At 40.0% G+C, this 27489-nt stretch overlaps 1 protein-coding gene across 1 annotated transcript in view; it reads right to left on the minus strand.

The window, feature by feature from the left end:
* LOC129764234 (toll-like receptor Tollo) overlaps positions 1 to 20773 on the minus strand; it is a 173054-nt gene extending 152281 nt beyond the window's left edge. Inside the window, exon 1 of the mRNA XM_055763117.1 lies at positions 15702 to 20773. Coding sequence (XP_055619092.1) covers positions 15702 to 19614 — 3913 coding nt within the window. The 5' untranslated portion in view covers positions 19615 to 20773. The remainder of the gene's footprint in view (positions 1 to 15701) is intronic.
* Positions 20774 to 27489: the final 6716 nt, after the last annotated feature.

Genomic DNA, 27489 nt, shown 5'->3' on the forward strand with positions numbered 1-27489 from the left:
TCGAGACTTCCTCAGATTGTGATGCACTCCAGGCAGATATTATCACTATGTTGGTGTGGTGTAGAGACAACGGAATGCGTGTCAACGGCAATAAGTGCAAAATTATTTCTTTCGGCGGTTGCAATAGTCTTGTTATGCATCATTACTGGATGGAATCGACAGAGTTGGAACGTGTATCGTGCATCAACGACCTTGGAGTTACTATTGATTCCAAGCTTAGATTCGGTGAGCATGTGGCGGTTACGACCGCGAAAGCATTTTCCGTTATGGGCTTTATTCGACGTCACGCAGCTGAATTCACAGATATCCATGCACTGAAAGTACTATACTGTTCACTAGTTCGCTGTACGCTGGAGTACGCTGCGCCAGTCTGGTCCCCTTACCACGCTGTCCACACCTTGTCGATCGAGCGGGTGCAAAGAAAGTTTTTGCGCTTCGCTCTTAGACTACTTCCATGGAATGATGCGACCAACCTACCGCCATACCCTGACAGATGCAAGCTCATAGGATTGGAAGCATTATCAGCCAGACGAATTACGATCCAGCGGTTACTTATATTCGATATTCTTGGAGGTTCTATTGACTGCCCTGAATTGCTTGCACAGATCCCGCTCAACATACCTCCCAGACGATTCCGGAACTCGCCTTTCTTTGCAATACCATACCACAGAACAAACTACGGCTACAACAATCCGTTCGATTCTTGCCTCCGCCAATTCAATCTTATTTGTGATGTGTATGATTTAAACTTGACTAAGAACGCTTTTAGAAATAGGATAAAATGTCTATCATAGGTATAAGCAAATTACAGTCTGTACGACTAGTCGAAGACGGTGTAAATAAATAAATATTAGAAATTGCCAAATAATGTTAAAGGGTTGTGGCCGAGACCTGACCGCATTTATATTTTCGTCTCGGCGTAATTTTTTGAAATATTACGTTACGATATTTGTTGCATATTGATTGTTAGAAAGTGTCCTAACCGATTGGTGCAAATATCTCGAAGATCTATCAAGAAAACACTACGCAAAAAGCACTCACAATTGGACAAATTTATTGGCGTGACGGATATTAAGGTTTTCATTATGGATCCTCAATGTGTTCCAAAAACACGTGATTCTACATCAAAAAGCTGGTTATATTTCCAGCTAATTTAAAATTAGCCGAGTTTAGGTAAAATTCCAAAAGAACTTTAGTTAGAGATACACTTTAGGACCTTGACCCTCTCCGCTTTTCCATAAACTCGTATATCGAAGCTACCCAACATTCCGATATTATCAATTCTAGTTGCGACTGAAATAAAAACAAAATATTCACAGCCATTGACGTTTCTTTTTTGTTTTGTTTTGTTGAATTCTAACTAGAACTAGAAGAATATGATGTTCACCAAACTTGTTTTAATATATCAGTTCGATGCATGAGAGCAGTTTTAAAAGAATTTATTAATCAAAACAATAGATATTTAGGTTATTGTTAGGAAATAAATGAAAACTTCTTAAAGCCGCCCAACCAAGTGAAAAAACCGCAAGTAAAATTTTTGAAATATAAGTTAAATTCATTAACTAAATAGATATTTGGAGGCCTTCGTAGCTACATTGTTTGCGCGTTCACTAAGTAAGCGGTCGATCGTGAGTTCAAAACTCAGGGCCCTCATTGACCATCTTTGTGTTGTTACAGAATAACAACTTTCACGCAACAATAATCGTCAGCGATGGAAAACGATCCTCTGATGAAATAAGATCGATTCATCCATACAACTGCTCTGCTCTGCAAAAAACATCGGGCTGCTGTTCTACTAACAACTCAACAATGATCATATCAACTGTCTCCACTGTCCGATGGTCTAACTGGATAATGGAAGAAGAGAAGGAATACTCTTACGCCTAAATGGCTACTGTGTAAATGTACTATATGTAATGGTATAGAAGGAATACTCTTACGCCGAAAATGGCAGCTGTGTAATGTGCTATTTATAGATATGATAAACATGTGACATGCACACGATCAAAATTCGGCTCTTTTACGGCTAAATGCTAGTGAGCCCAAAATAAACAAATGAGATAATTAACTGAATAATTCTAGAGATATTTAACTGGATAATTTTAGGGACTACTCAGGCGGACATTTTCTCAGTATTCAAGTGAAAGTATCATAATCCGACCAAAACAAAACAAAAGCTTAATCTCTGTAATGATTCATATTTGTTCAAATTTGTTGATTCATATATGTTTAAGGTGTCTTTTCATCAAATATGATCCTCTGCCACTCTCTAAGAAATTCTCAAAAAGCTACCTAACACTCTGTATTAAGGGTGTACCGTTTTGATCTATTGGGTAAAATAGTTTGAAGTGTATTGTTTTGACTGTGTGACTTGAACTCATCAGGTGCGCAAAAGATTTCAAAATGGCGACGAAAGAACAGAGCGTGCGCGAAAAAGTTTTGCACGAGTACTTCGAGAATCAGAATCTGTCGCATCGTGCCATCGGAAAAAAGTTGGGAGTACAATCACAAACACGTGGTTGGGGACATGAAACGGAAATCGAACGCCTCGGTTCAAGATGTGGCTAAAAAATTGCATGTTAGCGAGACTTTCGTGCAGAACACCAAAACCCGTTTAAGGTTCAGAAGTCCCCGAAGCGTGACGAGAAACAAAATACGGTCGCAAAAAGTCGTGACCGGAAGTTGTACGACCAGAAGTTAACGAAACCACACTGCTGCGTAATGTATGACGAGACAAATGTGAAGGCGGACTTCCTCCAGATTGCAGGAAACCTGTATGTGACTGCCACGGATAAGTTGAATGTTCCCTAGAATCTCCGGACACAGAAGATGTCGAAATTCGCCAGAAATGTGACAAGCGGTTTGTACTTGAGGAAAGCGGAGTACACCTTTCGTTACCGTAATCCGACGGTAACTGAGGTCGTGCAGAACCTGAAAATTAGGTGATAATCGGATAAAAACTCGAATCTTGAGAATTTTAGTGTGTACGAATTTCGAACGGTACACTCTTTATCACACTAAAAGAATCGATGCTTGTTAATGGGATGATATTGAAGAATGTCAACTTCGGTAAATTCAGTTGTAATGTAAAATGGAAAGAGTATACCTGTCAGCTTTGGTGTTTGAAGACGATTCGAACATGTAGTTCTAGGATAAGATAATTTATCTAGTTTTTTTTTGCAATCATTATAGAAGTGCCATATAACTCAATTAAATTTTCTTTTTGCTATGATAATGAAAATTTGTATTTTGGGTTACAACTGTACGTATGAAGTTAAAAAAAATATATTCGGCGAATGAGGCTTGGAATTGCTTATAAACAAAATGCTTTTGGTTTCTCGCGAAACTTCGATTGACTAACAGATGAAAATTGCGTAATTTGATTCAAGTATAACAGAATACGGTTGGCGGCGGATAAAGAGAACATTCTAAATATTGTGATTATTTACGAGCATTCGAATATTATTTTCATATCTGAGGGTATTCATTATTTTCATGTCATGTAGGGTATTCTAGATACACGACAGAACGGTTAGAAACAAAGCCTGAATGTGACACAATTTAGAACATCACAGCTCCTCATAGCGCTCAACGCCATTTTAAACATTTCATGCACGCAATGTGCTCAGGCCACGCGATGACCTCCGCTAGATTTAGCCCAAATAGCTACTAAATTTCCGTACAGCCCAATAAACAATACACAGCCCATTAAATCCTCCGCCGACTATTTCCATCGCAGGATGTATACATTCACTCACGCACCCAAACCGGGCGCGCGCGTTATCAGGTACCTGTAAAACGATTTTACGGTTTTACGTGACAGTGACGGCACCGAACGCCCAACGTTCTGTCGGGAGAATAAACGTCCATTATCCGGGGGACCGAGGCACCACTGGTTGTGTTTTTTTTGCCTTTCGACTTTTTGGTAGCTGTTTAACTTCTCGGAAATAACAAAACTCCGGTCTGTGGTGTCCACGAACGCAGAAGATTAATGGTTCGATAATCGCTATAAGCTAATGATTTTCTCTCTCCCGATGGACAGCCGTGAAAAGAGGCCCGTCAGTACTTGCCATTCGCGGGGACCGATGGGTCTGGTCTCTGTAATATAAACAAATCGCTAAAGACAATTTGAATTTTATTGATTAGCGAGTATAATTCTATAAAGCGATCGGCGTTTTACACTTAACAATAATAAAACGGCTGACTCGGCTAATTGAAATTGATTCTCATCGCCGTTTTCGGGTTGGAGATAGCTTCCTTCAGATTATTTCTTTTTAATGCGAGTCTCGAAAAAATACTTTATTCCAAGAGCGGGCGTAAGCGTAAAGAAGCTGTTATATACCCCTGCCCCCGATTTCGTCCGTAAATACGGAACGTGGCGACAATGAAAACGGTAGTTTTTCGCGGAAATGCGCAATTTAGGAGCGAGCGAGCGAGTGAAACGCGAGCCACGTGTGTAAGGGCCAAATGCGTGAGTGCGTGACGTCGCGCTGCAGGGGGTGCCAGAGTAATTAATAAAATAAATACTGAATCATCAATCAGGTCCACAATGGCCCCGGCACAGCAGCTGAGCAGCTACTGACGGTTGGCAGTACGGAAATGGCCCGAAAGGCTCTTGGGGTGTCGCACCCGAGTAAACAGCCTGGGAGGTGTAATTATCGGACGGAGAAGCAAAAAAAATGATACCAAACTGGCCCGCCGGACAAGCATCAGCTGGTCCGTCGGGCCGTCGCCAGATTGTCCGGTTGTCCGGCCGTTCACGAGATTACGGTTTGAAAAATGATGGTGAGTGCTTCAAGTCAACACTCACATGTCAAGTAGGGCATGTGGGGCAATTTTCCGCGGGGAGCAATCCGCTGCCGTTCCGAGGAAATCGTGCCGTAATCGTTAAACGCTCTGAAGTGATTTGGGGATAAATTACTTGTAATGGTCGGCTACTGTATGTTCAATCGTGACCCCACCAATAAAACCACAAGAATAATGGTTCAAAGCAGCTTGTCTTAGAACAAATATTCTAATAATATAATTAAATCCAGAGGATAAAGTGTTAAATATATGATAAACTTCGTGTGTAGCGAACCAAGCAAAAATTTAAAAACTCCAAATGATGCCAAAATATAACGCTCGAAAATACGAATACACTCCGCGCCCTTCCCCCATCTATGACCTACTTTGTAACCGAAAACTCTACCTCGCAGCTTCACGCGGCGACATTCATAAGGTACCACAGCACACAGATGATAGCTAACAGTACCCACGGAGAAAGTCGCATCATCTATCGATATCCCACAGTTCCGAGAGCAGAGTATCCAAGATTTGGTCCCCAACCATTGACCATCACCGTTGCCGCCAGTCTTCGCCTCGAATGTGTTGTAACGGTTACAGGGCGGAGGGAAGCAAAGAGAGAAACAAAAACACGAAAGCCTCGATAATTTTTCTTCGTTTTCTCCAGCCACAACGACGCGCTGCTCATCGTAATCATCTCTCCGTCCCACACTACCACTGCCTCCGCCGGCCCGGTCTTCTCAGGCCATTTAAAATAATCAATGACTAATTGTAAAAATAAATAAATCTTAAACGGTTTTAATAAATGAAGCAGCCATTTATACCGACGTTCCACAACAAAAGAAGCTGCGTTGGGTTGCGAGGGGCACCCATCGGGGATGTACAAGCCATCACGGGTTGACTTGCTTGTTTTGTTGTGTTGCTTCTTCCCTGGCCACACGAATGGACGGACGAACGGAGGCTTTGTGGTTGTGGCGAAGAAGAGAAGAATGATCTTGATCTCGAATGGTGTGACGTCTCCGGCAAGAGATAATACACTTTTGGCGGTGAGTTGAGAGGATGAGAGCGGAGCGCATTCCTAGCTGAAGACGTGATGATGAGGCTGACCTGACGGAAAAGACAAACTGGTTTCCGATTCTGAGGCATTACGGCGCGCCGAACGGTCCCATTCTGATCATCGCTGTCGTCCATTTAGGTGGTAATCTTAATTTTATGGATGTAAACCATGGATAACTGTGCGGAATGGTTCCGAAGGCGTTGCAAGTCGAATGTTTCCAAAGTTGTCCATTCATATGCGAATATATCGACCGCGATATTTGTTTGGTGTTCATGTTATCGATTGGCGAGCAACTATCGACCCACATTCACAAAGGAAACAAACAATAGTTGAATGATGGTGGAGTCAAAGATTCTGTGGCGGCATATGAAAATTTTCGGAATGCATAAAATTCAATTCAAATATATCCCCCATTCAAATTGTATACACAATACTATGTCACAAGAAAAATTTGATGTTGCGAAGGAAACATCCCAGCATTTTATTTTTATAAAAAAAAACAATTTTGAGCATTTCAAGACCTCCTTCGGAAACCTTTTTTTTTGCCGTACGCCTGAGTAATGTTGCCTTACGCAGAGAAGGAAATGCCCTTGAGATGGATCTTCCAGCAGGATAATGTCGTGCAAAAGCATGAATAGATAGAAGACCTCAGTTTTTTGTCCTAAGCTCTATCGTAAATTTATGGGGTTACATCGAAATGGCAGTTTACGAAGGTGTGCCGACAAATACGAAGCAACTATGGACCGCAATCAAACATATCTACAGTTAGATGTCACCAACAAGTAAATTCCATGCTAGAAGATGTACATCACTGCCCATGTTTGCATAGGAGACGTAATCAACACCATTAGAAACGCATTTTTTTTGTTTTTTTATTTTGCCTACAAGCGTAACTATGCAAATTTCCAACGAAATAATCTGTCCAGTTGAAGGATATTATCGGCAAAAAGAGAGCCTAGGATATTTGGCGGATTAAAACATATTTTTCCCAATTGGAAAACTCTTACGTCTCTTATGCGGACGATCAATCGTTTCAATGAACATTTGTTCGCATAGCTAGACGTAATCACCAGGTTGCTTTGTCTGTAGTTTTAGTATTTACATTTCCGATAATAGTCAAAAAGTCTCCGTCGGTAGTTTCGGTTGTTATCGGATAAAATCAAAAAGATTTGGAAGAAATTTAGTGAAATGTCTGGAGAAGGTGCCCTAGATTTGTTGCGAGTCTAGAATAGTACTTTTTTTCCTAAATACTCTGGGATATGATAAGACCAGCAGGTTCGTTCACGATCAATCGCATAAATGTGGTGGAGTGACTTATACCAACGGTAAATGCTGAGTATGTGGAATAATTCGATATCTAATATAAGGAGTTATAATGCTAAGAACCAATATTATTTCAATTTTACTACTGATCTGATTGCTTCGTTATCTACTTGAAGATACAAATGCAGAAATTCTGGTAGTTACAACATTAAAAAAAAACACAATTGCTTCTCTTTGTTCATCACAGTGCAATGTACAGAAAATAGTAATTATATAAGCAGTGTTTCAAAGGTTTCTTATATTCATCTATTAGGAAACACTAAGTAATAAGACACTATCGTGACAGGCATGTTTGGACTCTACAAAGAATGTGATACAAATGTAGATTTAGCTTATAGAACATAATACTTATAATTGTTGATTTTCGAACGATGTATGAAAGCTGTATGGAACTACGTCTGTTATGCGGACAAACAATGGTTTTTCGGAAACGTGTTTTCAAAATTGCTCAAATGTTTTCGAACAAAAAATGCTTGCTTGCATGTTGAACAAACGTATTACATTGCGAAAAAGTCGATTTTGTTCATTTTGTCGCTTATGTCTCTTATACAAACATGGGCAGAGCAGTAATCAAAAATCTCGCTCCAGCCAGCAGCATTACTGAAAGCTGAGAGTGAACATAATAATTTCCGAATTGACTTTTTGTGGCTGATTGACTCACACAGCAGTTTTTCCTGACGGAAGGTTTATAGTGTGTTGTGAATGGAGGATGTCAAACGCCGCGGTGTGATTTTGCATCCGATGTGAAGGATCGAAAGAATGGTTCACCACAGTTCTCATACCGCATGATTATACGTTGTCATATTGAAAATGGATGGGGAAAAGGGGCGTGAAAATCCCACTTATCTTCGTTATACACTGAGCGAAATAAAAATAGCACCTCTGCGTTTTTTGGCGATTTCTTTCAAAATTCCCTGTATAAATATCTGATTTCGCATCATAGCTTACTTTTGTCCTGTTTATCATCTTTTGCCAACATTATGATGGTTATTCTGTGGACTGTGTACATTTAATTCCAACATTTCCAAAAAATCAGTGCGAAATATAAATAGCACCACCCTGAAATAAATTCACCCTGGTCCTCATTTGACAGGTGTTTGTTATGGTTTTTCAAAATAGTCGAAGTTGTGCTCAATGTGGGTTCGTTTGGTAGTGAGATCAAAGTGTTCCTATGTCATTTAGACATGAGGGTAGATCAAAGCATCTTACGTTCGAGGAAAAGGTGAAAATCAAAGCCTACAACGATGCAGTCCTCTCTAATAGAGAAATCGGTCAAAAGATTCATCGGGCACACACGGCTGTTGGAAATTTCTTGAAAAATGGTGACAAAGGTGACCGCGTTGAGAAACGGAGAAAGGAAAGTGAGCTCTCAGTGATGGATATACGGAGAATTCGTAGAATTGCAGTGAACCAGAAAAGAACAGCATCTCAGATCCGTGCAGAATTAGAGTTTCCGGTTATTACACGTAGCGTTCAACAAGCTTTGTCCAGTAGTGAGAACTTGAAGTGGTGTAAAAGGCTCGGAAAACCCAACTTGATGGAACGCCATAAATTGAATCGCTTCGAATTCGCTACGAAGTACATTTCCTGAACCGAGGAATGGAACAACGTGCTCTTTTCGTATGACGTGCTCTTTTCGAATGAGTGTGAACATAAATAAGTGCAAAACGATCACCTTTAGCCGCAGTCGATCTTCAGTCTCACACCAATATCTGATCAACAATACTCCATTGGAACGCGTACAGTCCATTCGCGACTTGGGAGTTATAATGGACTCTAAACTTCGTTCTCATGAGCACATTTATATCAATATTGCCAAAGCTTTTTCCGCACTTGGTTTTATTCGCCGTAATGCTGCTCAGCTAACCTATGTATATGCACTGAAATCGCTTTTTTGCGCATTAGTGCGTAGCATTATAGAATACGCTGTTCCGGTTTGGGCACCTTACCACACGTATCAGATAATCCGCATTGAACGCATCCAGAAGGTGTTTATACGTTTCGCACTTCGAAACCTGCCTTGGAATGATCCACTAAATCTTCCTGACTACCAAGATCGTTGCCGCTTGATTAATCTCGAGCTCCTGTCGGTACGACGACTAAGGCTGCAACAGCTGTTCATATTCGACGTCCTGACGAACAACATTGACTGTCCTGATATACTACGTGAAATTCCACTTATTGTACCCCCTCGCCAGCTGCGACACTCCGCTCTAATCGCCATTCCTAGGCACAAGACTAATTACGGATACAACCGTTCTCTATGCTCATGTCTCAAAGCTTTCAGTGCCATCTGTGATAAATTTGATTTCAATATAACCAGACAATGTTTCATCTGTAGACTTAAAAATTTTGTATAGGTTAGGATTAGTTTGTACGGTACCACCGAAGACCGAATACAACTTAATAAAAAAACAGGAAGTGGGTTATATCTGTGGTATAACCGCAAGGGTAACGTAGGACTATCGTCGATTTAGTGATCATTTGTTCGAAGTTGAATCTGAATCCATTCTGAATGAATGAATAAATGAATATTTGGGGGACTTCGAAAACGAGAGCGTTACGTTGGAGGCACAAGGTTTTATGCATCCAATATTGGATACGAAAATATTCTACTGACGGGGAAGAATAATCTTCAGAAGCTTTCCTGTTAATTACCCTTGATTGAAAAATCACAAAACGAAATGCAGTATTATATGAATAAAAAAACATTATAATAAACTCTCCCGCTTGAATGTAAATTCCAAGGGGAACTGACAGATTATTTTTCAGCAGCGATACACAGCACGCCTCAAGCGGAACCGTTTTTCGATGCTGATACTATCTTGGTCGCCTTCTCTTCTCCTCCTAATGGATTCCCTTCTGGACTAGGGTGCACAAACAGGCTCTTGGTGACACCGTTCATCAGCGCTTTCATGATTAACGAAGTTAGCTTCACCACAACAGCGACAACATGCTCCAATCGCTGTTCAATTATAACTGAGGGGATTTTCGAACGGCGCTCGCTTATATACCGATTGGTGATTTCAAACCTCAAAACTCAAAACTGACAAAAGCGTGGTTTTCTAATAGAAATATCGAAGTTCTTGATTGGATTTGAACCCCATCGAAAACCTTTGGTCTATACTCGCGCGCCGTGTTTACGAGAATGGCAAGCAATTTGACAACATAAACATGCTCAAATGTCGAATTCGAGAGTTGGCAGCAAATCGATCAGAATACCATTGAGAAGCTGATTTTGTCCATGAAATCACGATTGATTGAAGTTATTCGGAGCAATGGATCATATACACATTACTAAATACGCCTACTTGATGACATTTGAGAAATAAAATTTGATTATTTCAATAAAAAAATGGTGATTTTTTACTCCGCATTCTTTTTTTAGCTTTCAGTGGCTAAAATGTAAACGGTCCTACAAAATAAACTAAATTTATCGTGGATTGAACCCTAATGCTTCTTTAATCATGTTGGAAAGAATCTTAGAAATTGTGGTCATTCCGACAGCTTTTAAAACGAAAAACACTAAGTGGTGCTATTTTTGTTTCGCTGAGTGCACATTGTACAAAACACTTAAAAGCAATCAATAATGACGTAATTTTCCAACATTCACGCAGACAACACAAAGCTTGAACAGATTAGTTGAAATCGAACAATTCATAATATGCATTGGATTGTGCAGGTGCTCCCGTGGCCGAGTGGTTAGCATCCCACACTAACATGCCGGGAGTTCGGGTTCGATTCCCGTTCTAGCCGGGGAATTTTTCGTCAAAGAAAAATTCTTCCGGCTTGCACTGTGGTCATGCGTATTCTAGAGCTTGCCAATTCAGAGTATATTCAAGGCGTGTGTTATTCGGCATAGATATCTCAACTAAGTACTACTAATAAAAAATGACACAAGTATTGCTACGTACAGAAGGCAAAAGTTCCACTGGAACGTTAGTACCATCCAAGAAGAAGAAGATTGGATTGTGCTGACATGAGGCGAATTGGGACAGGAAAGCCGTAGTTCTCAAAACGGGACGGTAAATAACTGCTCCAGCAGCAAAAAGGAATGGGTTTCTTCATCCCATGACGGGTGATGAAAATTGGATGATCAGAATGACCATTAATTGAAAACGGTATCGAATTTAAAATATGCGATCTAGCAAAGTACTGCCGTGATTTTACAGCATAACAACGCTCGGCTACACGTTGCCAAACCCGTTACAACCTACTTTAATACACTCAAATGCAAAGTTTTACACCACCCGCCATATTTCCCAGATATTGTGACGTCTGATAATCACGTGTCCCGTTCAATGGCACATAGTTTGACTGATCAGCAGTTCCTGACAAATGAAGACATCAAAAATGTTTTGAAACAAAACATTCTATGAAAACAAAAAAAAAAGCCAAAAGATGGAAAAATGTTGTGGCTTTGATAATTCATTTGCAACAATTTTTTTACAATAAAAATTATTTTATCCTAAGAAATCAGCAAAAATGTTGTGGTGCACCTAATATTTCATTATGAAAACACAATCGTTTAGAAGACACCCCTCAAACATTCAAGTCGATCTGACTGATAGTTTCGATTTGACAAGCAATTAAAATGGGCGTGTTCTGCGATTTGTGAAAAATAGATAAATTCAATTGCTATGTCATTGTTTGCATCAGAAAGCATATCAGCAACTGATATCAAATAGATATGAATCAAACTTTGGGTGAGTCTGAATCTTCGTATGATACTATTCGTTTTTGGGTAGACGAATTTGGTTGCACAAATGTCCCAAGTGATGAACAGGCTTGAGAACTAACAGTAACAATAAGGAAAAATCCATGCTAATTTAGTCATGTACCCAATTATCGAAAACTGAAGTTAAGTATGATTATTAAAATTGCAAATATCTCAAAGCAACGTGTATGAATATTGTGTCTATGTGTCTTTCATGAGCATGTAAGGGATGTGATTACAAGGTATCGCAGTAGAAGTGCGCTCAAAACGCATTTCTCTTGAAACCTGGTAGAAAACCCGATTTTTTGTTGAAAATTTTTTGAAGTATATAAAAATAAATTTTCTATTGAGCAACATAGCGGTTTTGAGATATTTTGGGTTTTCGGTTCTACAGGGGAATTATGAATATTGTAGCCAAATTTCAACGCAATCGGTCATATAGTTTCGGAGATAATCATTTTTCAAACATATCCTCAATACGCTGTAGGAAAATTGAACACTTGACTAAATCTCAAATGGCATAATAAATAGCCAAAACCCATCGTCCAAGTCCCTCTTATGCAATTTTAGTGGTTTAAGGTATGAAAGTTAACATAAAAGTGACGTATACACCGCACAAAAAAAATATTTGTGACTGAAAAATTTGAATTATTGAAATAATTTCACTGGAAGAGTAAAACGGACGAACGGCTCATCGGAGTAAGATGGACCGTGAAATGTCTGATTATTCTATTCCTGAGGAATGTCACGCGTTTCTAAACTTCCCTTTTCCCACTTTGAACGTTCCTGTTCATGTAGTGATCACAGAGAACAACTACGAAGCTACTGAAGCTCAAGTTCAAGCTAAAGCTAACCTTAACGTCTATCTGAGATGGTCTTAGAACTAATCAAATTTGAAATATTATACTAAATATATATGTATGAATATGTATAGTAATTGAGGGGCTTAGAAGGAAAAGGATGTATGTGACTTGATCGTTTACTCTTCATCATTTTTTTCTTTGGTTAATAACTCAAGGTTCCAATTTGTGTTTGCTATAGAATCCGATAGATGATGTTCAGACCTATATTACACATTGTCAAATACAGCTCGGAGTGTGTTTGTAGCGGTGTTATGACCAAAAGAGAGAGTCGATGATGTCACTTACACCTCTTTCATTTTGAGTCCCTAAATTGCATTTGAATTGAGTTTTTCATTGTTCAAAATCTGTATTTTTTTTCTCTTTTGATACATCAGAACGGAACCCAAAAAAAAAACCCGTTTTCTGTATGAACTTGTATCCTTTAATTGGGTTGGGTGAGGTAACGTGGTAGAATCAACATTCTGTTCATAAATGTACGGGGAGCATAATATTAATATCGCGACTACTCGGCCTATCATAATCTGATATGCGTGAGTATATCTTTTCGATCTTCGAAACCAGCAGCCAGTTAAGTTTATTAATTGCATTTTTCACATAATCAAACAACATGTTCGATATTATGACATCCTGGACCACTATTACATAAATTGTTAGTAGCAAGACCTACACAATAAAGGCGTGAATTGAGCAATTGGTTGGGTAACATACAACACAATAACTGATAAAAGCCTATTATCGGTGAATGGTGAATAATTCATTGAAAAAAACCCCAAGAAATTTGAGAAAACTCGATTTTTTTTATTCATATTTCTGAAGTTTAGAAACTCAATAATATACCCTAGTAAGGACTTTTCGAAAATCCCATTATTTGCCGAGTTATAGCCATTTTAGTGTTGCTGTATCTAATCTAGTACAGCCATGACTCAGAACTTCAAACGCGCTTTTCTCGAAACTAGTCTGCTGAATCGATTCATTCCAAATTTGTTGCGAATTAATCGTTATACATCTCTTAATTGCATGAACCAATAAAACATTATTATTTTACAATGTCACTATTTAAACAAATTGAAATCGGCACAAAAACGTGCTAAAGAGCATTTTTTTTTTTAAACGGCCGCCATTTTGTCAAGAAACATATTTTTGACTTGTCTGAGGTTCATGCGATAGCGGTATCTTTACTGTTTTAGAATCTGTTCGATTTTATTGTTTCAGATAACCAGAAGGGCTGAAATCGTGTACGCCATGAGACAACTTTGTTTTCAACCCCCTCACTTCATCAGCTTGTAACTATACCAATTATGATTTTTTTTTCCTTTCAATTTTTTGTTTCATTGCTAAAAGATAGATACACAAATGATGATATAATGGATAGTAAAATTATTCTTTGTTTTTTTTCGGAGCATGAAAAAACGTCCGAAATCCGTGCCTCTACACTAGAATACCCTCTTAAACGCATCAACTCACAGCTAACGCCCGAATTTAGGCAAAAAGATTGCTCGTTACGTCGGAGAGGAAGCGAGTGGTTAATGCAATCGAAAGAAAACATACCCATTTCAATCGTCAAATTGTTAACTTTTTTAATATACTCACTGTTCATGTTTTAAGCAAAGAAAATGCTGGTTAAATTTCCTGTCTAATGGTGTATAACGCAACATATGTCGCAATAACGATTTTGAGTAATATGCGTTTGAAAACTCTTAATAAATCGTTAAATTTTTCGTAGGGTGACCCCCCTATATAGAAATCAAAGACATAGTCCTATGTCAAAACAGGGAAACGTCGAATTCACAGCTGTTCCTCAGTTCGACGCATCGAATATCAAATCAGAGACATTAAAATGCAATAATCTTTGCAGCATGGTTCGTTAAACAAAAATGGTGAAATATAAGATGACAAATGAATGACGAAATGACGAATCATGATTTATGAATGTAAAATATGATCGGCGTCATAAATTGGCCGGACACCTAATATAGTGCTCTGGAGTGACTCTGATTCAATCGAACAAAAAGCATAAACAGCTTCGAAGAAACAATCACTAATTTATCATGCGCAACGCCGTCCACTAAATGTCACTCCACCTCATTAATTTTAAGCATAGTGTACGGAGTTTCATACTGCTTTTTTATCATTGTTGATCAAACAATCCAACGTATGCCGATCAAGGGTTCCATTGAACCTAATCAAAACCACCATCCAAACAAAAACAACTGCAATCAACACGCAATCCATCGAAACCTGTCAGAATTCATGTTGTACAATGTGTAAACTCACTATTTTAACCCAAAAAAATAGTAGTAATACACCATCCCAACCCTCGTTTGAGTTATGACGGTCGATTGTTCACTTCATCAGTCCGTCCATCCGTCTCTGGCCAGCCAGATAATGTTTGCCTTTGTCCAAAAGAGCGACGATAATTGAAGCATGCTTCACCCCATCGCGAGAGATCCACGCCGAGCATACAACATACATCTCCCCACAATCATCCGAAATGGGGCATCCATTCGGTCGGTCACTTTCAATTAAAAAGAATCCACAAACGGTTTGATTATGGAAATGCCTTATCACTTATGGTTCAATGGTGATGACGGAACGCACAGATGAGGAAAGAGCTCTATGTTCGCGCGCGAGCTATATTGACTATTGGCGGAGAGTTTCTAATCAAATAAGTCTTTTTGTTATTTCAGTTTTCTTTGACCCTATCCTACAAATAGTAAACAACGATTTTATACACATTTTTTTCATCCTATTTCTTTGTAAAGTGTAGACTATTTAAAGCGAGTACGAATGGGTGAGAGAGAGTAAAAAGTAGATTTGAAAACGAGCTAAAAGTAGAGTAAATATTACACAAAGTACGGTCGATTACTATCGCTGCGATTGGAGTGGTGCGTATTGTATTGCGACTCCGGTATGGTGGAGTACACATGGCCCAGGGTGTTGGTGTTGTTGGACTTACTGTTGCGGTAGAAGCCTACGGGTACCCCACCGGTGTTCCCGTGGTGGAGCTGAGGGTGGGGAAACGTTTGCAGGTGCGGCGAATGATGGGTCGTGGAGTGCAGTGGAATGTGATGTTGTGGCGCCGACGGGTGCGGCATCGCCTGGTGATGGTGATGGAGGTGCTGGAAGGGTGCCATTGCGTGACCGCCACCGCCACTGCCGCCTCCTCCGCCACCGCCACCATGATGGATCGATGGTGCCTCGTACTGTGGCGAGGAGGCGGTTGAGAGTTCATCCTCCGTGTTGTAAGTACTGTGGTTTGGTGAGTGGGGCGGCTGTGGAGGATACTGCACGCACACCTCGGAGTTCGGTCGCTTGGGCCAGGTGGCCGTCGGTGCAGTGGGGTTTGTTGGAGCAGGAGTGTACCGGATATTGATTGCCTTCCGATGGGGAGCTTTATTTACAGGAGAATTTTTGCCAATATCCGGCATGGCAAAGCGAAGTTTGTCCCAAAATCGTCGATCATCCCACGAAATAACCGTACAAGTTCGGGTGAGAATGTCCATGATGGGATCCATAGAGAGCATAGACTGGGGCACCGAAGTGATCAGGATTAGTTTCTGTCTCCGCCTGGAGGGCCGGATTAATTCTAGCACAGCCTGCAAGCAGGCTCGGAACTCTGGCTGCGACCATTCAAGTTGCATAAATTTCACACTTATGAAAAGAATTAACTTACGGGACGCATCCGCAGCACTTTGCAGCGAATCTGCCAAAAAGGCAGCCGAATGTATGTCACGATAGTGCAGGCACAGACCATAACCATTATGTTCCAACTCTTGGGCAATTTGACTAGTTACCATATCGGCATCAGCAGCACTGTAGATAAGATAACCATCATAAAGCTTCTCGTTATCCTCGCACCGTTCCATTGCGCTCAGGGGATCCTTACAGATTCTTACACCATAGCGTGAATGCGCCCACAAACAGACATCGTTCCGGAAGAGAAAAACCAGTGTCACTATTAGAATCGTCAGAACCAGTCCGGCCAGTACGGCAATCAACAGCGGTAAATAGTCTATAAAATCATTATCGATAATCGTTCGCTGCACGGTTGGTGTCGCAATTGGGGCACTCTTGTGGCTCTCACACTCCTTCAGCACATCCTTTAGCAATTTATTATTCGTACACTGAAATTCACTTAGTCCATTCGTTTCGTTAAATTGCCGTTCGGCCCAGTCCACCAATTTATTCATCGATTCACAGGCACAGCTCAGTTTATTGCCACTCAGCGAAATTAGCCGGAACGTACCGGTCCCCAGTGGCATCAGTTCCCATGGTTTCAATTCATCGATTTTATTGTCACTAATCGTAAGCACTTCCAACGATTTCTGATAATAGAACGATTTATTCCCGATGGAGCTGATTGCGTTGTGGTCCAGATAGAGCTCCTTCAGCTCCCGCAGTTGCTCGAACTCGGCTCCGCTAATTTGCTCCAGTCCATTGTTCTCCAGATGAAGCACAACGAGTGCCAGAATTCCGCCGAAAGTTTTATTATTCAGCCCGCCAATGTTGCTATTGTTCAAATAGAGTGATTTGAGCTTCTTCTTGCCGATGAAAACGTGACTCTCCAGCAGACCAAAGTTATTACCATCCAGATAGATGTCGGTGGCGTCCATTGGGATTTTTGCCGGCACCGAAGTCAATCCGATGCTGCCACAATCAACAATATTTGACTCCCACGCGGTATCATGGTAGCAGCTGCACCGATTCGGACATGTCATCTTGCAATCGCAGGCATCGAAATCACAGCAGTGGCATGTTGCGAAACAATGACTCTCATATTTGCATAAGAACTCGCTTGCTTTCATTTCCATCAGGGGGCGCACCAGTTCACCCCTCTCGTGTTCCATCGTGCACATGACCGAATCCAAATCCTTCACCTGAGGATACTGACGGAGGTAGCTCAGCTCGTTGATGCGCTGTAACCATTCCATACTGCAATCACAGTGTATTAAATTATCACCTATATAGAACTCTGGCATCGTCCTGGTGTCCGGAACAAGCGTCAGCGCCAGCGAGGACATTTCCAGCCGGCGCAGGTGATTGCCATAAAGCACCACTTTCACAATGTTCTCCTTAGAGGTAAAAGTCTCCGGGGCAATCTCCTCAATCAAATTATTGTTCAGCAGCAACGTTTCAATGTTTTTCGGGAACGAGCTGGCATTGATGTACTTTATGCGATTGTGGGAAACGTCTAGCATTTTCAGCTGGAACCAATTTCCCACGTCGTATCGATTTCCCAGCTCGGAGATATTGTTCTTGTGTATATCGAGCCATTCCAGCGACTGCGGGTAGTGTGAATAATCGAACCAACCGATGTTGTTATCGGAGATATTCAAATACACTAGCGAGGTAAGAGAAGTGAAGACCCCCGCCACGTCCTCCATCTCGTTGTTGTCGAGTCGAATCGCCCGCAGCGTTGGATTCGAGCTGAAAGCTGACTGGTCCACGTGCCGTATCCGATTGCTGGCCAAATTCAGCACATGGATGGTCGACAGGGCGAAGAACGTGTCTCTCGAAATCTCCGTTATTTGGTTGTCCACCAGCCGTAACCCCATCAACTCTTCCAGCCCCTCGAAGGAGGAGTTATTTATCTCCGCAATTTGGTTCTTGCCCAGGTCGAGTGATTGTAAAAACTTCAGGCTTTTCATCCCGGACGGTATCTCCTCGAGCCGATTATCGTTCAGGCTTAGGTCGTGCAGGTGGGTCAAATTCTCAAACGCGCGCTCGTGTATGTACGCAATTTGATTCGACTCCAGAATCAGCTGGTTGAGGACGTACAACTCGCTGAAATGGTACGGCTCAATCTGACGCAAGCTGTTGTGGGAGAGAAAAAGCGCATGTAAATTTTTCAAATCACTGAACGCCCCGTCCGCTATCAGTTCGATGGAATTGTGCTCCAGGTTTAGTATTTGCAAGCTATACAATCCCTTGAACACGTGAGGATCCACCTTCGAGAGATGGTTATAGCCGAGATTCAGCACCACCAGACGCACTTGACCGGCAAATGTATCACGCTTAACCCATGTCGATGTCAACTGATTGCGGGACAGATCCAACGTTTCAAGCCGATCGAGTCCCTCGAAAACGCCAGGTGCAAGAACCGAAAGCGAATTATTCTGCAGATGAATTTGTCGTATTTTCCGCGAAGATTGGAACAGCTCGGGCGTAAGAGCGGTCAATTTGTTATTTGAAAGATTGAGAACCTCTAGCGTGCCAAGACCAACGAACGCGCGATCTGCAATCTCCTTCAACAGATTGTCCGCCAAATGAAGGGCATTTAATGAACGCAAAGCCGACAACCCATTATCGGGCATTAGAGAGATGTCATTTCCCGAAAGGTCCAAAACCTCCAATCCAGTGTTGCATGCCTTTCCCGGTGCCATCGGTCCTTTGCCCCAATCGGAAAGCCCTAGCTGGGATATATCACCCAGCCTATTTCCGGTTAAGTTGAGCACTCTCAGAGTGTATAGCGGGCAGAATACTTCGTTTGGAAGGCTCCAGATATTGTTATCAGCCAGATGTATTTCCTTGAGCTCGGTTAAGCCCCGAAAGCTGTCCGGATGCAATTCCAGATTCATCACAGACCAGTCCACATTGTGGGTGCTTAGAGTAAGGCTTTTCAGCATCTTCATCGTCGAGAATGCCATCGCAGGAATATATTTAATTTTGCAGTACTCAATCGACAGCTTCAGCAAGCTGTTAAGATTGCCCAGGAAATTTCCGGGCGTTGTTGTCGATTCTAAGGAACTTTCAAAGAACATAATGTCGTTACATTCTAACTTCAGCGATTTAATCCTATCAATTTGATAACTACTTATATTCGCTAGCAGACTTTCGGTCTTGGTTATGGTTTTAATTTTGCACTGCATCTCGTCGGATCTTTTCTCCTGCGAAACTTCCAGTACCGCACCGGTCCAGGAGCACCCTTTCGGTAGTGCATCATCGTGACGGAGAAAGTTGTTGCGACCTGCGGATGCTGGTGTGAAGCACCGCAAAAACGCGAGTGCTAAGCAGAGGATGAATATAGAGCTGCTTCCCCGTGCCAGAGCCAGGTTGATGATTTTTTCACTGCCAAACGTCACACCGGACAAAATTTGAATCACAAATCACCCCTACTTTAAACACAAATTTCTTTTCACTCCATTGTGGAATTTATAATCGTGCATTTTTGCTTCGATCGACACAAGTTCACAACGTTTCTTCTACTCTCCGGCAATGAGAGTTGTTCTAGTTGTATTAACAGCACACAGTGCACTGAACTATCAATTCACCGTTCACTCTTCTGGATAGTACAAGCACTAATTTTCATAACTCAGACCTCGACCAGCTAGGCAGTCCGAACGTTTTGCACCTTTTTTTGCAACTTAGTTTCAACAGGCGCGTCTTTTCTCTACTGATGTATGGAACTAACCCACTTTAGAGAGCCCCACATAGTCCGCAGTTTCTGTGTTTCGTACGGGGGTGTTGCTCGAGGTTCGTGCTGAAGTCCAACGGAGAAACCTTTGACACACACTCACAAAACTGGCGATTGTTATAAGAATGCTTCGTTGCTTTTATTTTTCGTTCCACCGCTTTCGCTCGAACCCGACTCAATCTTTAATTCAATTCTTCTCGGAGCTCCGTCGCAGTGCTCCCCTCGGCGGTGATATCCGTTTATAAATAAGTGTACACCAGCAACAAAAACACACTTCGAAGTTAAGCCGACCCGATGGAGAACACATTAACACACACGAGATTGTTTTATGCAGCTATTTTCTTCCTCTTGCGCTGCGGACCGCCCTGCCAGCTTATTCTCCACTCTTCTCCTTCTTTTCTTCTAAACTAATTTTACTACGCTTTCATGGCCTTCTATCTGATGTGATCACACGGCATGGCGGCTATAACAGAACACAACACAACAAAACCGTTTGCTCGAATCACGAGAACACGAAAAGGGAGAGCGTCTATATTCACCGGTGTGTGTTTGTGGGACGTATCTCGTCGACACTGCTGGCCTTCGCTGGCTAAAATAACGTCTTTCCCCGTACGCGGTTCGGTTGCGACTGATTGGATCATTGCGGAACATGAACCTCGCGGGAACCACAGAGCGAAAGCTTGACAATGAATCACCACGAGAGCACGGGAGCGTTCGCTATACGGCCGCTCTCTGTTTATGTTTGCAGCGATAGTAACATATTGATTAAAGCAATGTCGAACCTGATCAAACATGCTCAAACTGAGCAGAAACATTTGGTTTGCTCTCCAAATGCACTCGCTCCAAAATGAACCGAAATTTCCCCAACTTCATTCACTCATGATCCCCTTCTGGGTTCATTTGGATCTCTGTTGAAGTAATTTGGTGAGAAAACATAAACTTTGGAATGTTCTCTATTTATCCTCTCCCAGTGAACACCTAATGTTTTACACATCTTACCTTGTTTCATTGAAATTCGCGGCCCGATGTCGAGTCTGCCAAATTGCGCTCGGATAATTCTCATAAGTACACTTCCGGATAACGGGGAGGCAGTGGTGGCAGCGCCGGCTTCATGGGTTTGGCACTCCATCCGTCCCCCCGTGCTACACCAAAACATACCAAGCTGTTCTACTCCATGCTGGGTTTGCACTCTCGAAAAAAAATCATCCTCAATATCGGGTTTGGAGAATCAAGATCGTTTCGGAACAATTAGCGATACGGTTCTGTGTGTTTGGTTATAACCTCGCCCCCAGGGCTTGGTCGTCGGGCCGTATGACGATTGCGATCACAATCCGTGGCAGGTTGTTGTAGGGGAAATAGGGAGTTTAAGGGTGGTTTTCCTTCTTTTTCTGCTCTCGTAGGCGAAGAAAATTTGTGTACTCGGAAGTGCTCGTTCTAAAAGGTGTAATTTTTAGCAGATTGTTGCGGAAGGTTTGAAGTTTTTCCGACTGTTGCGGGGTGTTTTCGTCAAATTTGGTAGAAAAGTTGGATTTGGGAGTAGAGCCTTTCGTATTTAATTTCTGGTAGATAGTAATTTTCTACTGCCTCTCACCATCAACTGGGCACAATTCTGAAGTAGGACTACATCTTTGATTTCTATATAGGGGGATCACTCTAAGAAAATGAAAATGAAACATATAACGATTTTTAAAAAGTTTCAAATGCATGTTACGCAAAATCGCCATTGCGATGTATATTATCAGCCATTCCATGCCAAACTGATATAGCGATTCTCAGATTTTCATCAAAAGTGGTAATTTTGTTCTTTATTGCAAAACATTAGACCAGGGTGCTCATTTCCATTTTAGGGTGTCCCTAAAATATTTTTTTCACTTGATATATCTAGATATATCTAGATTATCGATATATCTAATTGAAGCTAATAATAGCCTTTCATAAAATAATATTGAACTTGCAAAAAAATTGATTTTATTTTCGTAATTATTGATTGTAGTCGTTTTTTATTGTTTTCATGGCTTTGGACTAGAGGGCGCTATATTTTTCTATATATTTTTTTTCTTGAAAGCTGAGGATTTTTTACATAACATATCTCAATACAGGGAATCTTCGATATAACGTACCCTCGTTATAACGTACCCTCGATATAACGTCACTCGATATAACGTACACCTTTGCAAAGTGTGAAGGAAAATTTTTTCAATATTTTTTTTCTGATAGAACAATGAATTATCTGTATTGTGATGCTAAAACAAGTTTTGTACCTTCAATCAATCTCGAAATACAGCTAGTTTGGTGATTCCAGATTCTAAATGAATCAAGCTTTAATCAACAGTACGAAGGGAAACATCATGAGAAAGGCTGGCTTCGTATTCTGATTGAAGTTATTAATTAACTTGACTAAAACAGCAACTCAATAATGTATTATAGACTACGTTTGTGAGTACTTTATTATGCTTCGATATAACGTACAATTCGATACAACGTACAATTCGATACAACGTACAATTTTGAATGTGAAATGTACGTTATATCGAAGTTTACCTGTACCAGAGATGCTATTTTTTTCGTTTTTGAGATATATTTTTTTCAAAGTTAACCGATGGTTCGGAAAAAACTATTTTTCCTCCTTTTTCCCACTATAAAAATTCATAATTTGTTGTAAAATGTTTTCGAGATAACAATAAATTTCTACGTTTCATGCAATTCTAAGACATTCGGCACCAAACAATTTTTTTTCGAAAAACCCCGATTTCTTTTACTCCCAATTGGGTGATTTTTCGGGTTTCAAAAAACTCAAACTTTGACGGGTGTGCGACGCTAGTAAATGAATTCCGATTGAGCTGATATTTTTTCGTGGGAATCAACATTTTTAATCAAGTTCCCTTTGAAAATTCGAGATGGCCATATTCATTGGCACTCTAACCTAACGACAAAATAAAAAATACGGGTCTAATATTTTGCAATAAAGAACAAAACTACCACTTTTCATAGAAATCTGACAACCATTACAACCAGGTTTTTTTTACGCGGGAGATACGTACCTCGTAAAAAAACCGCGTTAATTGGAAAATCCGCGTAAAAAAAACCATGTCACCTAATGATAGATATCAATTGAGACTATCTTTACGTAGAACGAAAGTAAAAAGTTGAGTGTAGTTTTTTCCTGCAATTTAGTTGGTTTCTGGTAGCTCGGTTTTCCTCACGAATGAGGTCATCTGCTGTTGCTAGAAGATTCCCTACTATACTACTATACTACTATACTATACTACTATATACTATATTTAATTAGGTGGGAAACTCAATCATTATATCTAGTCTTTATTGGGAAAACCGTAAGCGGACCAATCAAAACGATGCAGGTAGGGTGTTTAGATAACGCTTAACATTTCACAGTTGTTCAATTGTTTATCTCATAAAACTTAACATTCTATTCATTTGATAGATGCGTAGAAATATTTCCTATCAACTGATGCAAACATCTTTGCGATCTATTGAGAAATGCTCGAGTTATAAGCATTCGAAATCTTTCATTTTCTCCTGCATGTTTGGCAAAGGTGCGCACCTAACTGTTGTCGTCCAATAACTCTTGAAATAAAAGCAAATAAAATTCCGTTTGCTTACCAAATTGTAAGTATATATATATATATATATATATATATATATATATATATATATATATATAACCTTCGAAACGTGTACAAGCATTTCTCGAGTTATGTTTGTAATTGGACAAATACTTATTTTAATACAAAAAGACAAATGCGCCTTTGCCCGGACAAAGGTGTGCACGAGTGCTAGAGTCGAGGAGACTGACAATATAGGATATCTGAAAATGTCCAACATTTGAAACAGAATTTTTTTTATTAACAAACTAGCTAACCCGGCGAACTTCGTCCCACCCACAATTGATATAAATCATTTCGAACACTCTAGTTCCACAGAAATTATTTTTATGTACGTAATCTATATTCGCTGTATAAAATTTCTTTTTTGACAAATAAACCTGATGCAGACTAAGACGCATCAATCCTGATACTGACTGTTTAAATTCCTTGCTCCGTTCTTGAGTTAAATCGTGAGGAACGGACACCAAATCATTTTTAATTATATAATATCAAGTTTATAAATACATAGTTACCATCAATTGATTTATTTGAAACTCATTGTTGAAAAAAATAATATTTATATTATTTAAGTTCATTGTGAAAACATAAACATAAACGAGACATAACCGTTATTGAATTGAATGCATGGTGAAAATAAAAACATTTTTCATTCGAAATTCATTTTGAATTATTTTTAAGCAATTCTTGACGTAGGACTGCGTCTTTCATTTCTATACCGGGGTGTAAAATCAAAGTTTCGAAAACGAAAGCGTTACGCCGGAGACCGAGATTTTGAGTGTTAATAGCTCCTAAACAACTGAACGAAATGGTATGATAAACACTTCATTCGAAAGATAAATTGTCTACGCGTTCTATACTTGTTACTTTCTGATCCAAAAACTTGTTTCAATAGTCTTAAATTTGCTTTCAAAATAGGCTATTGGAATCACCAATCGGTATATAAGCGGTATATAACCGCTCGGAAATCCACTCAGTTCTAATTGAACAGCAATTGGAGCATGTTGTCGCTGTTGTGGTGAATCTCTTCATTTATCATGAAAGCGCGGATGAACGGTGTCACCAAGAGCCTGTTTGTGCACCTTAGGCCAGAAGGGAATCCATCAGGAGGAGAGTGATGCTACAAACGGTTCCCCGGGAAGATCTCGAAGCAGCCGCTACACACACACACACACATACACGCACGGAATTCTTTCCGTTTGGATCGAGAAAGATCCGGAAAATAATCTGCCAGTGGGAATTTAAAATTACATTCATATGAAAGAGTTTATTTTAATGTTTTCTATCCATGTAACACTGTGACCAAATACATTAGGTTTTGTGATTTTTCAATCAATTGCAATCAACAGGATAGCTTCTGAAGATTATTCTTCCCCATCAGTAGGATATTTCCGTATCCAATATTGGATGCATAAAACCTTGTGCCTCCAACGTAACGCTCTCGTTTTCGAAGTTCTCCAAATATTCATTCATTCAGAATGAATTCAGATTCAACTTCATACAAATGATCTCTAAATCAACGATAGTCCTACGTCACCCTTGCGGTTATACCATAGATATAACCCACTTCCTGTTTTTATTTTTCTTCCTTATCTAGGATTTCGGTTTTGAGGATTCCGACGCTTTGCCTTGGAGTGCTGTTGCTTCGTTGCGCTGTTGTGGGGTTCGAAGAGACAAAAACTCTTTTTACCTCATAACTTTTTGCCACTTTCATGCAATGTATCTTGTTTATATGTGTGAGATGCTGGTGTAATAATGTATCAAACGAATACACTGTTGTCGAGTTTTTATGCTCGTTTGCTTCAAAAACGCCAATGCGCACTTTTGCCCCGTATTACTCTAATACAACAACAATAACTTATAAGACATATCCTCCCCTTAAAAATCACGTGGTTTTTGGACGGTTCCTTATATCCTTCAGAATGTTAAATGTAACATCGAGCTGAAGAATAGAGGTTTGGCGGTCCTTGGAGTGTCATAGATTCGTGAAAATCAAATCAACTAATTTGGTAACTGTGTTTTTTTTTATTTGTAAAAGCTGGCAACATCTTTCAACATTAACCGTCTTTTTTTTTGTGTGCATTCCACCAGCGCTATCAAACGCACACACAGCCACAACATATCTTGTAAAGCGGTTGAGATTTTGCAGTTGAAATCCTGTCTTGCATTTTTTAAGTGACCCAATTCATCCAAATTACAATTGAAATCAAATAAAAGTGTTCCCAGTTAGCGAACAAGTGCTGTATATGTTGCTGAAAATAGAACGAAAAAAGCACAAAAATCAGCTGCCATCTACTCAGCTAATTAAGAACCGTCAACAATTAACCATTCTACGAATATATTCTGTGTATATCGATCACCAAAATACAAACAAAGAACCGTTTATTGATATTTAATCCTTAGAGGTCGTATTAAATTTGGACATGCGTATTGTACTGGTCGGAATTATTTTTGCTTTCCTTACATAACATGTAAGACCATGAGAAACAAACAAGGTTTATTTATTTTTTGGTGAACTATAGATGTCGGAGTGGAAATCAGCAGATCTCTTTCCGTTTGGATCGAGAAAGATCCGGAAAATAATCTGCCAGTGGGAATTTAAAATTACATTCATATGAAAGAGTTTATTCTAATGTTTTCTATCCATGTAACACTGTGACCAAATACATTAGGTTTTGTGATTTTTCAATCAATTGCAATCAACAGGATAGCTTCTGAAGATTATTCTTCCCCATCAGTAGGATATTTCCGTATCCAATATTGGATGCATAAAACCTTGTGCCTCCAACGTAACGCTCTCGTTTTCGAAGTTCTCCAAATATTCATTCATTCAGAATGAATTCAGATTCAACTTCATACAAATGATCTCTAAATCAACGATAGTCCTACGTCACCCTTGCGGTTATACCATAGATATAACCCACTTCCTGTTTTTATTTTTCTTCCTTATCTAGGATTTCGGTTTTGAGGATTCCGACGCTTTGCCTTGGAGTGCTGTTGCTTCGTTGCGCTGTTGTGGGGTTCGAAGAGACAAAAACTCTTTTTACCTCATAACTTTTTGCCACTTTCATGCAATGTATCTTGTTTATATGTGTGAGATGCTGGTGTAATAATGTATCAAACGAATACACTGTTGTCGAGTTTTTATGCTCGTTTGCTTCAAAAACGCCAATGCGCACTTTTGCCCCGTATTACTCTAATACAACAACAATAACTCATAAGACATATCCTCCCCTTAAAAATCACGTGGTTTTTGGACGGTTCCTTATATCCTTCAGAATGTTAAATGTAACATCGAGCAGAAGAATAGAGGTTTGGCGGTCCTTGGAGTGTCATAGATTCGTGAAAATCAAATCAACTAATTTGGTAACTGTGTTTTTTTTTTATTTGTAAAAGCTGGCAACATCTTTCAACATTAACCGTCTTTTTTTTTTGTGTGCATACCACCAGCGCTATCAAACGCACACACAGCCACAACATATCTTGTAAAGCGGTTGAGATTTTGCAGTTGAAATCCTGTCTTGCATTTTTTAAGTGACCCAATTCATCCAAATTACAATTGAAATCAAATAAAAGTGTTCCCAGTTAGCGAACAAGTGCTGTATATGTTGCTGAAAATAGAACGAAAAAAGCACAAAAATCAGCTGCCATCTACTCAGCTAATTAAGAACCGTCAACAATTAACCATTCTACGAATATATTCTGTG

The sequence above is a fragment of the Toxorhynchites rutilus genome, chromosome 2 (assembly GCF_029784135.1).
Source record: "Toxorhynchites rutilus septentrionalis strain SRP chromosome 2, ASM2978413v1, whole genome shotgun sequence".
NCBI lineage: Eukaryota > Metazoa > Arthropoda > Insecta > Diptera > Culicidae > Toxorhynchites > Toxorhynchites rutilus.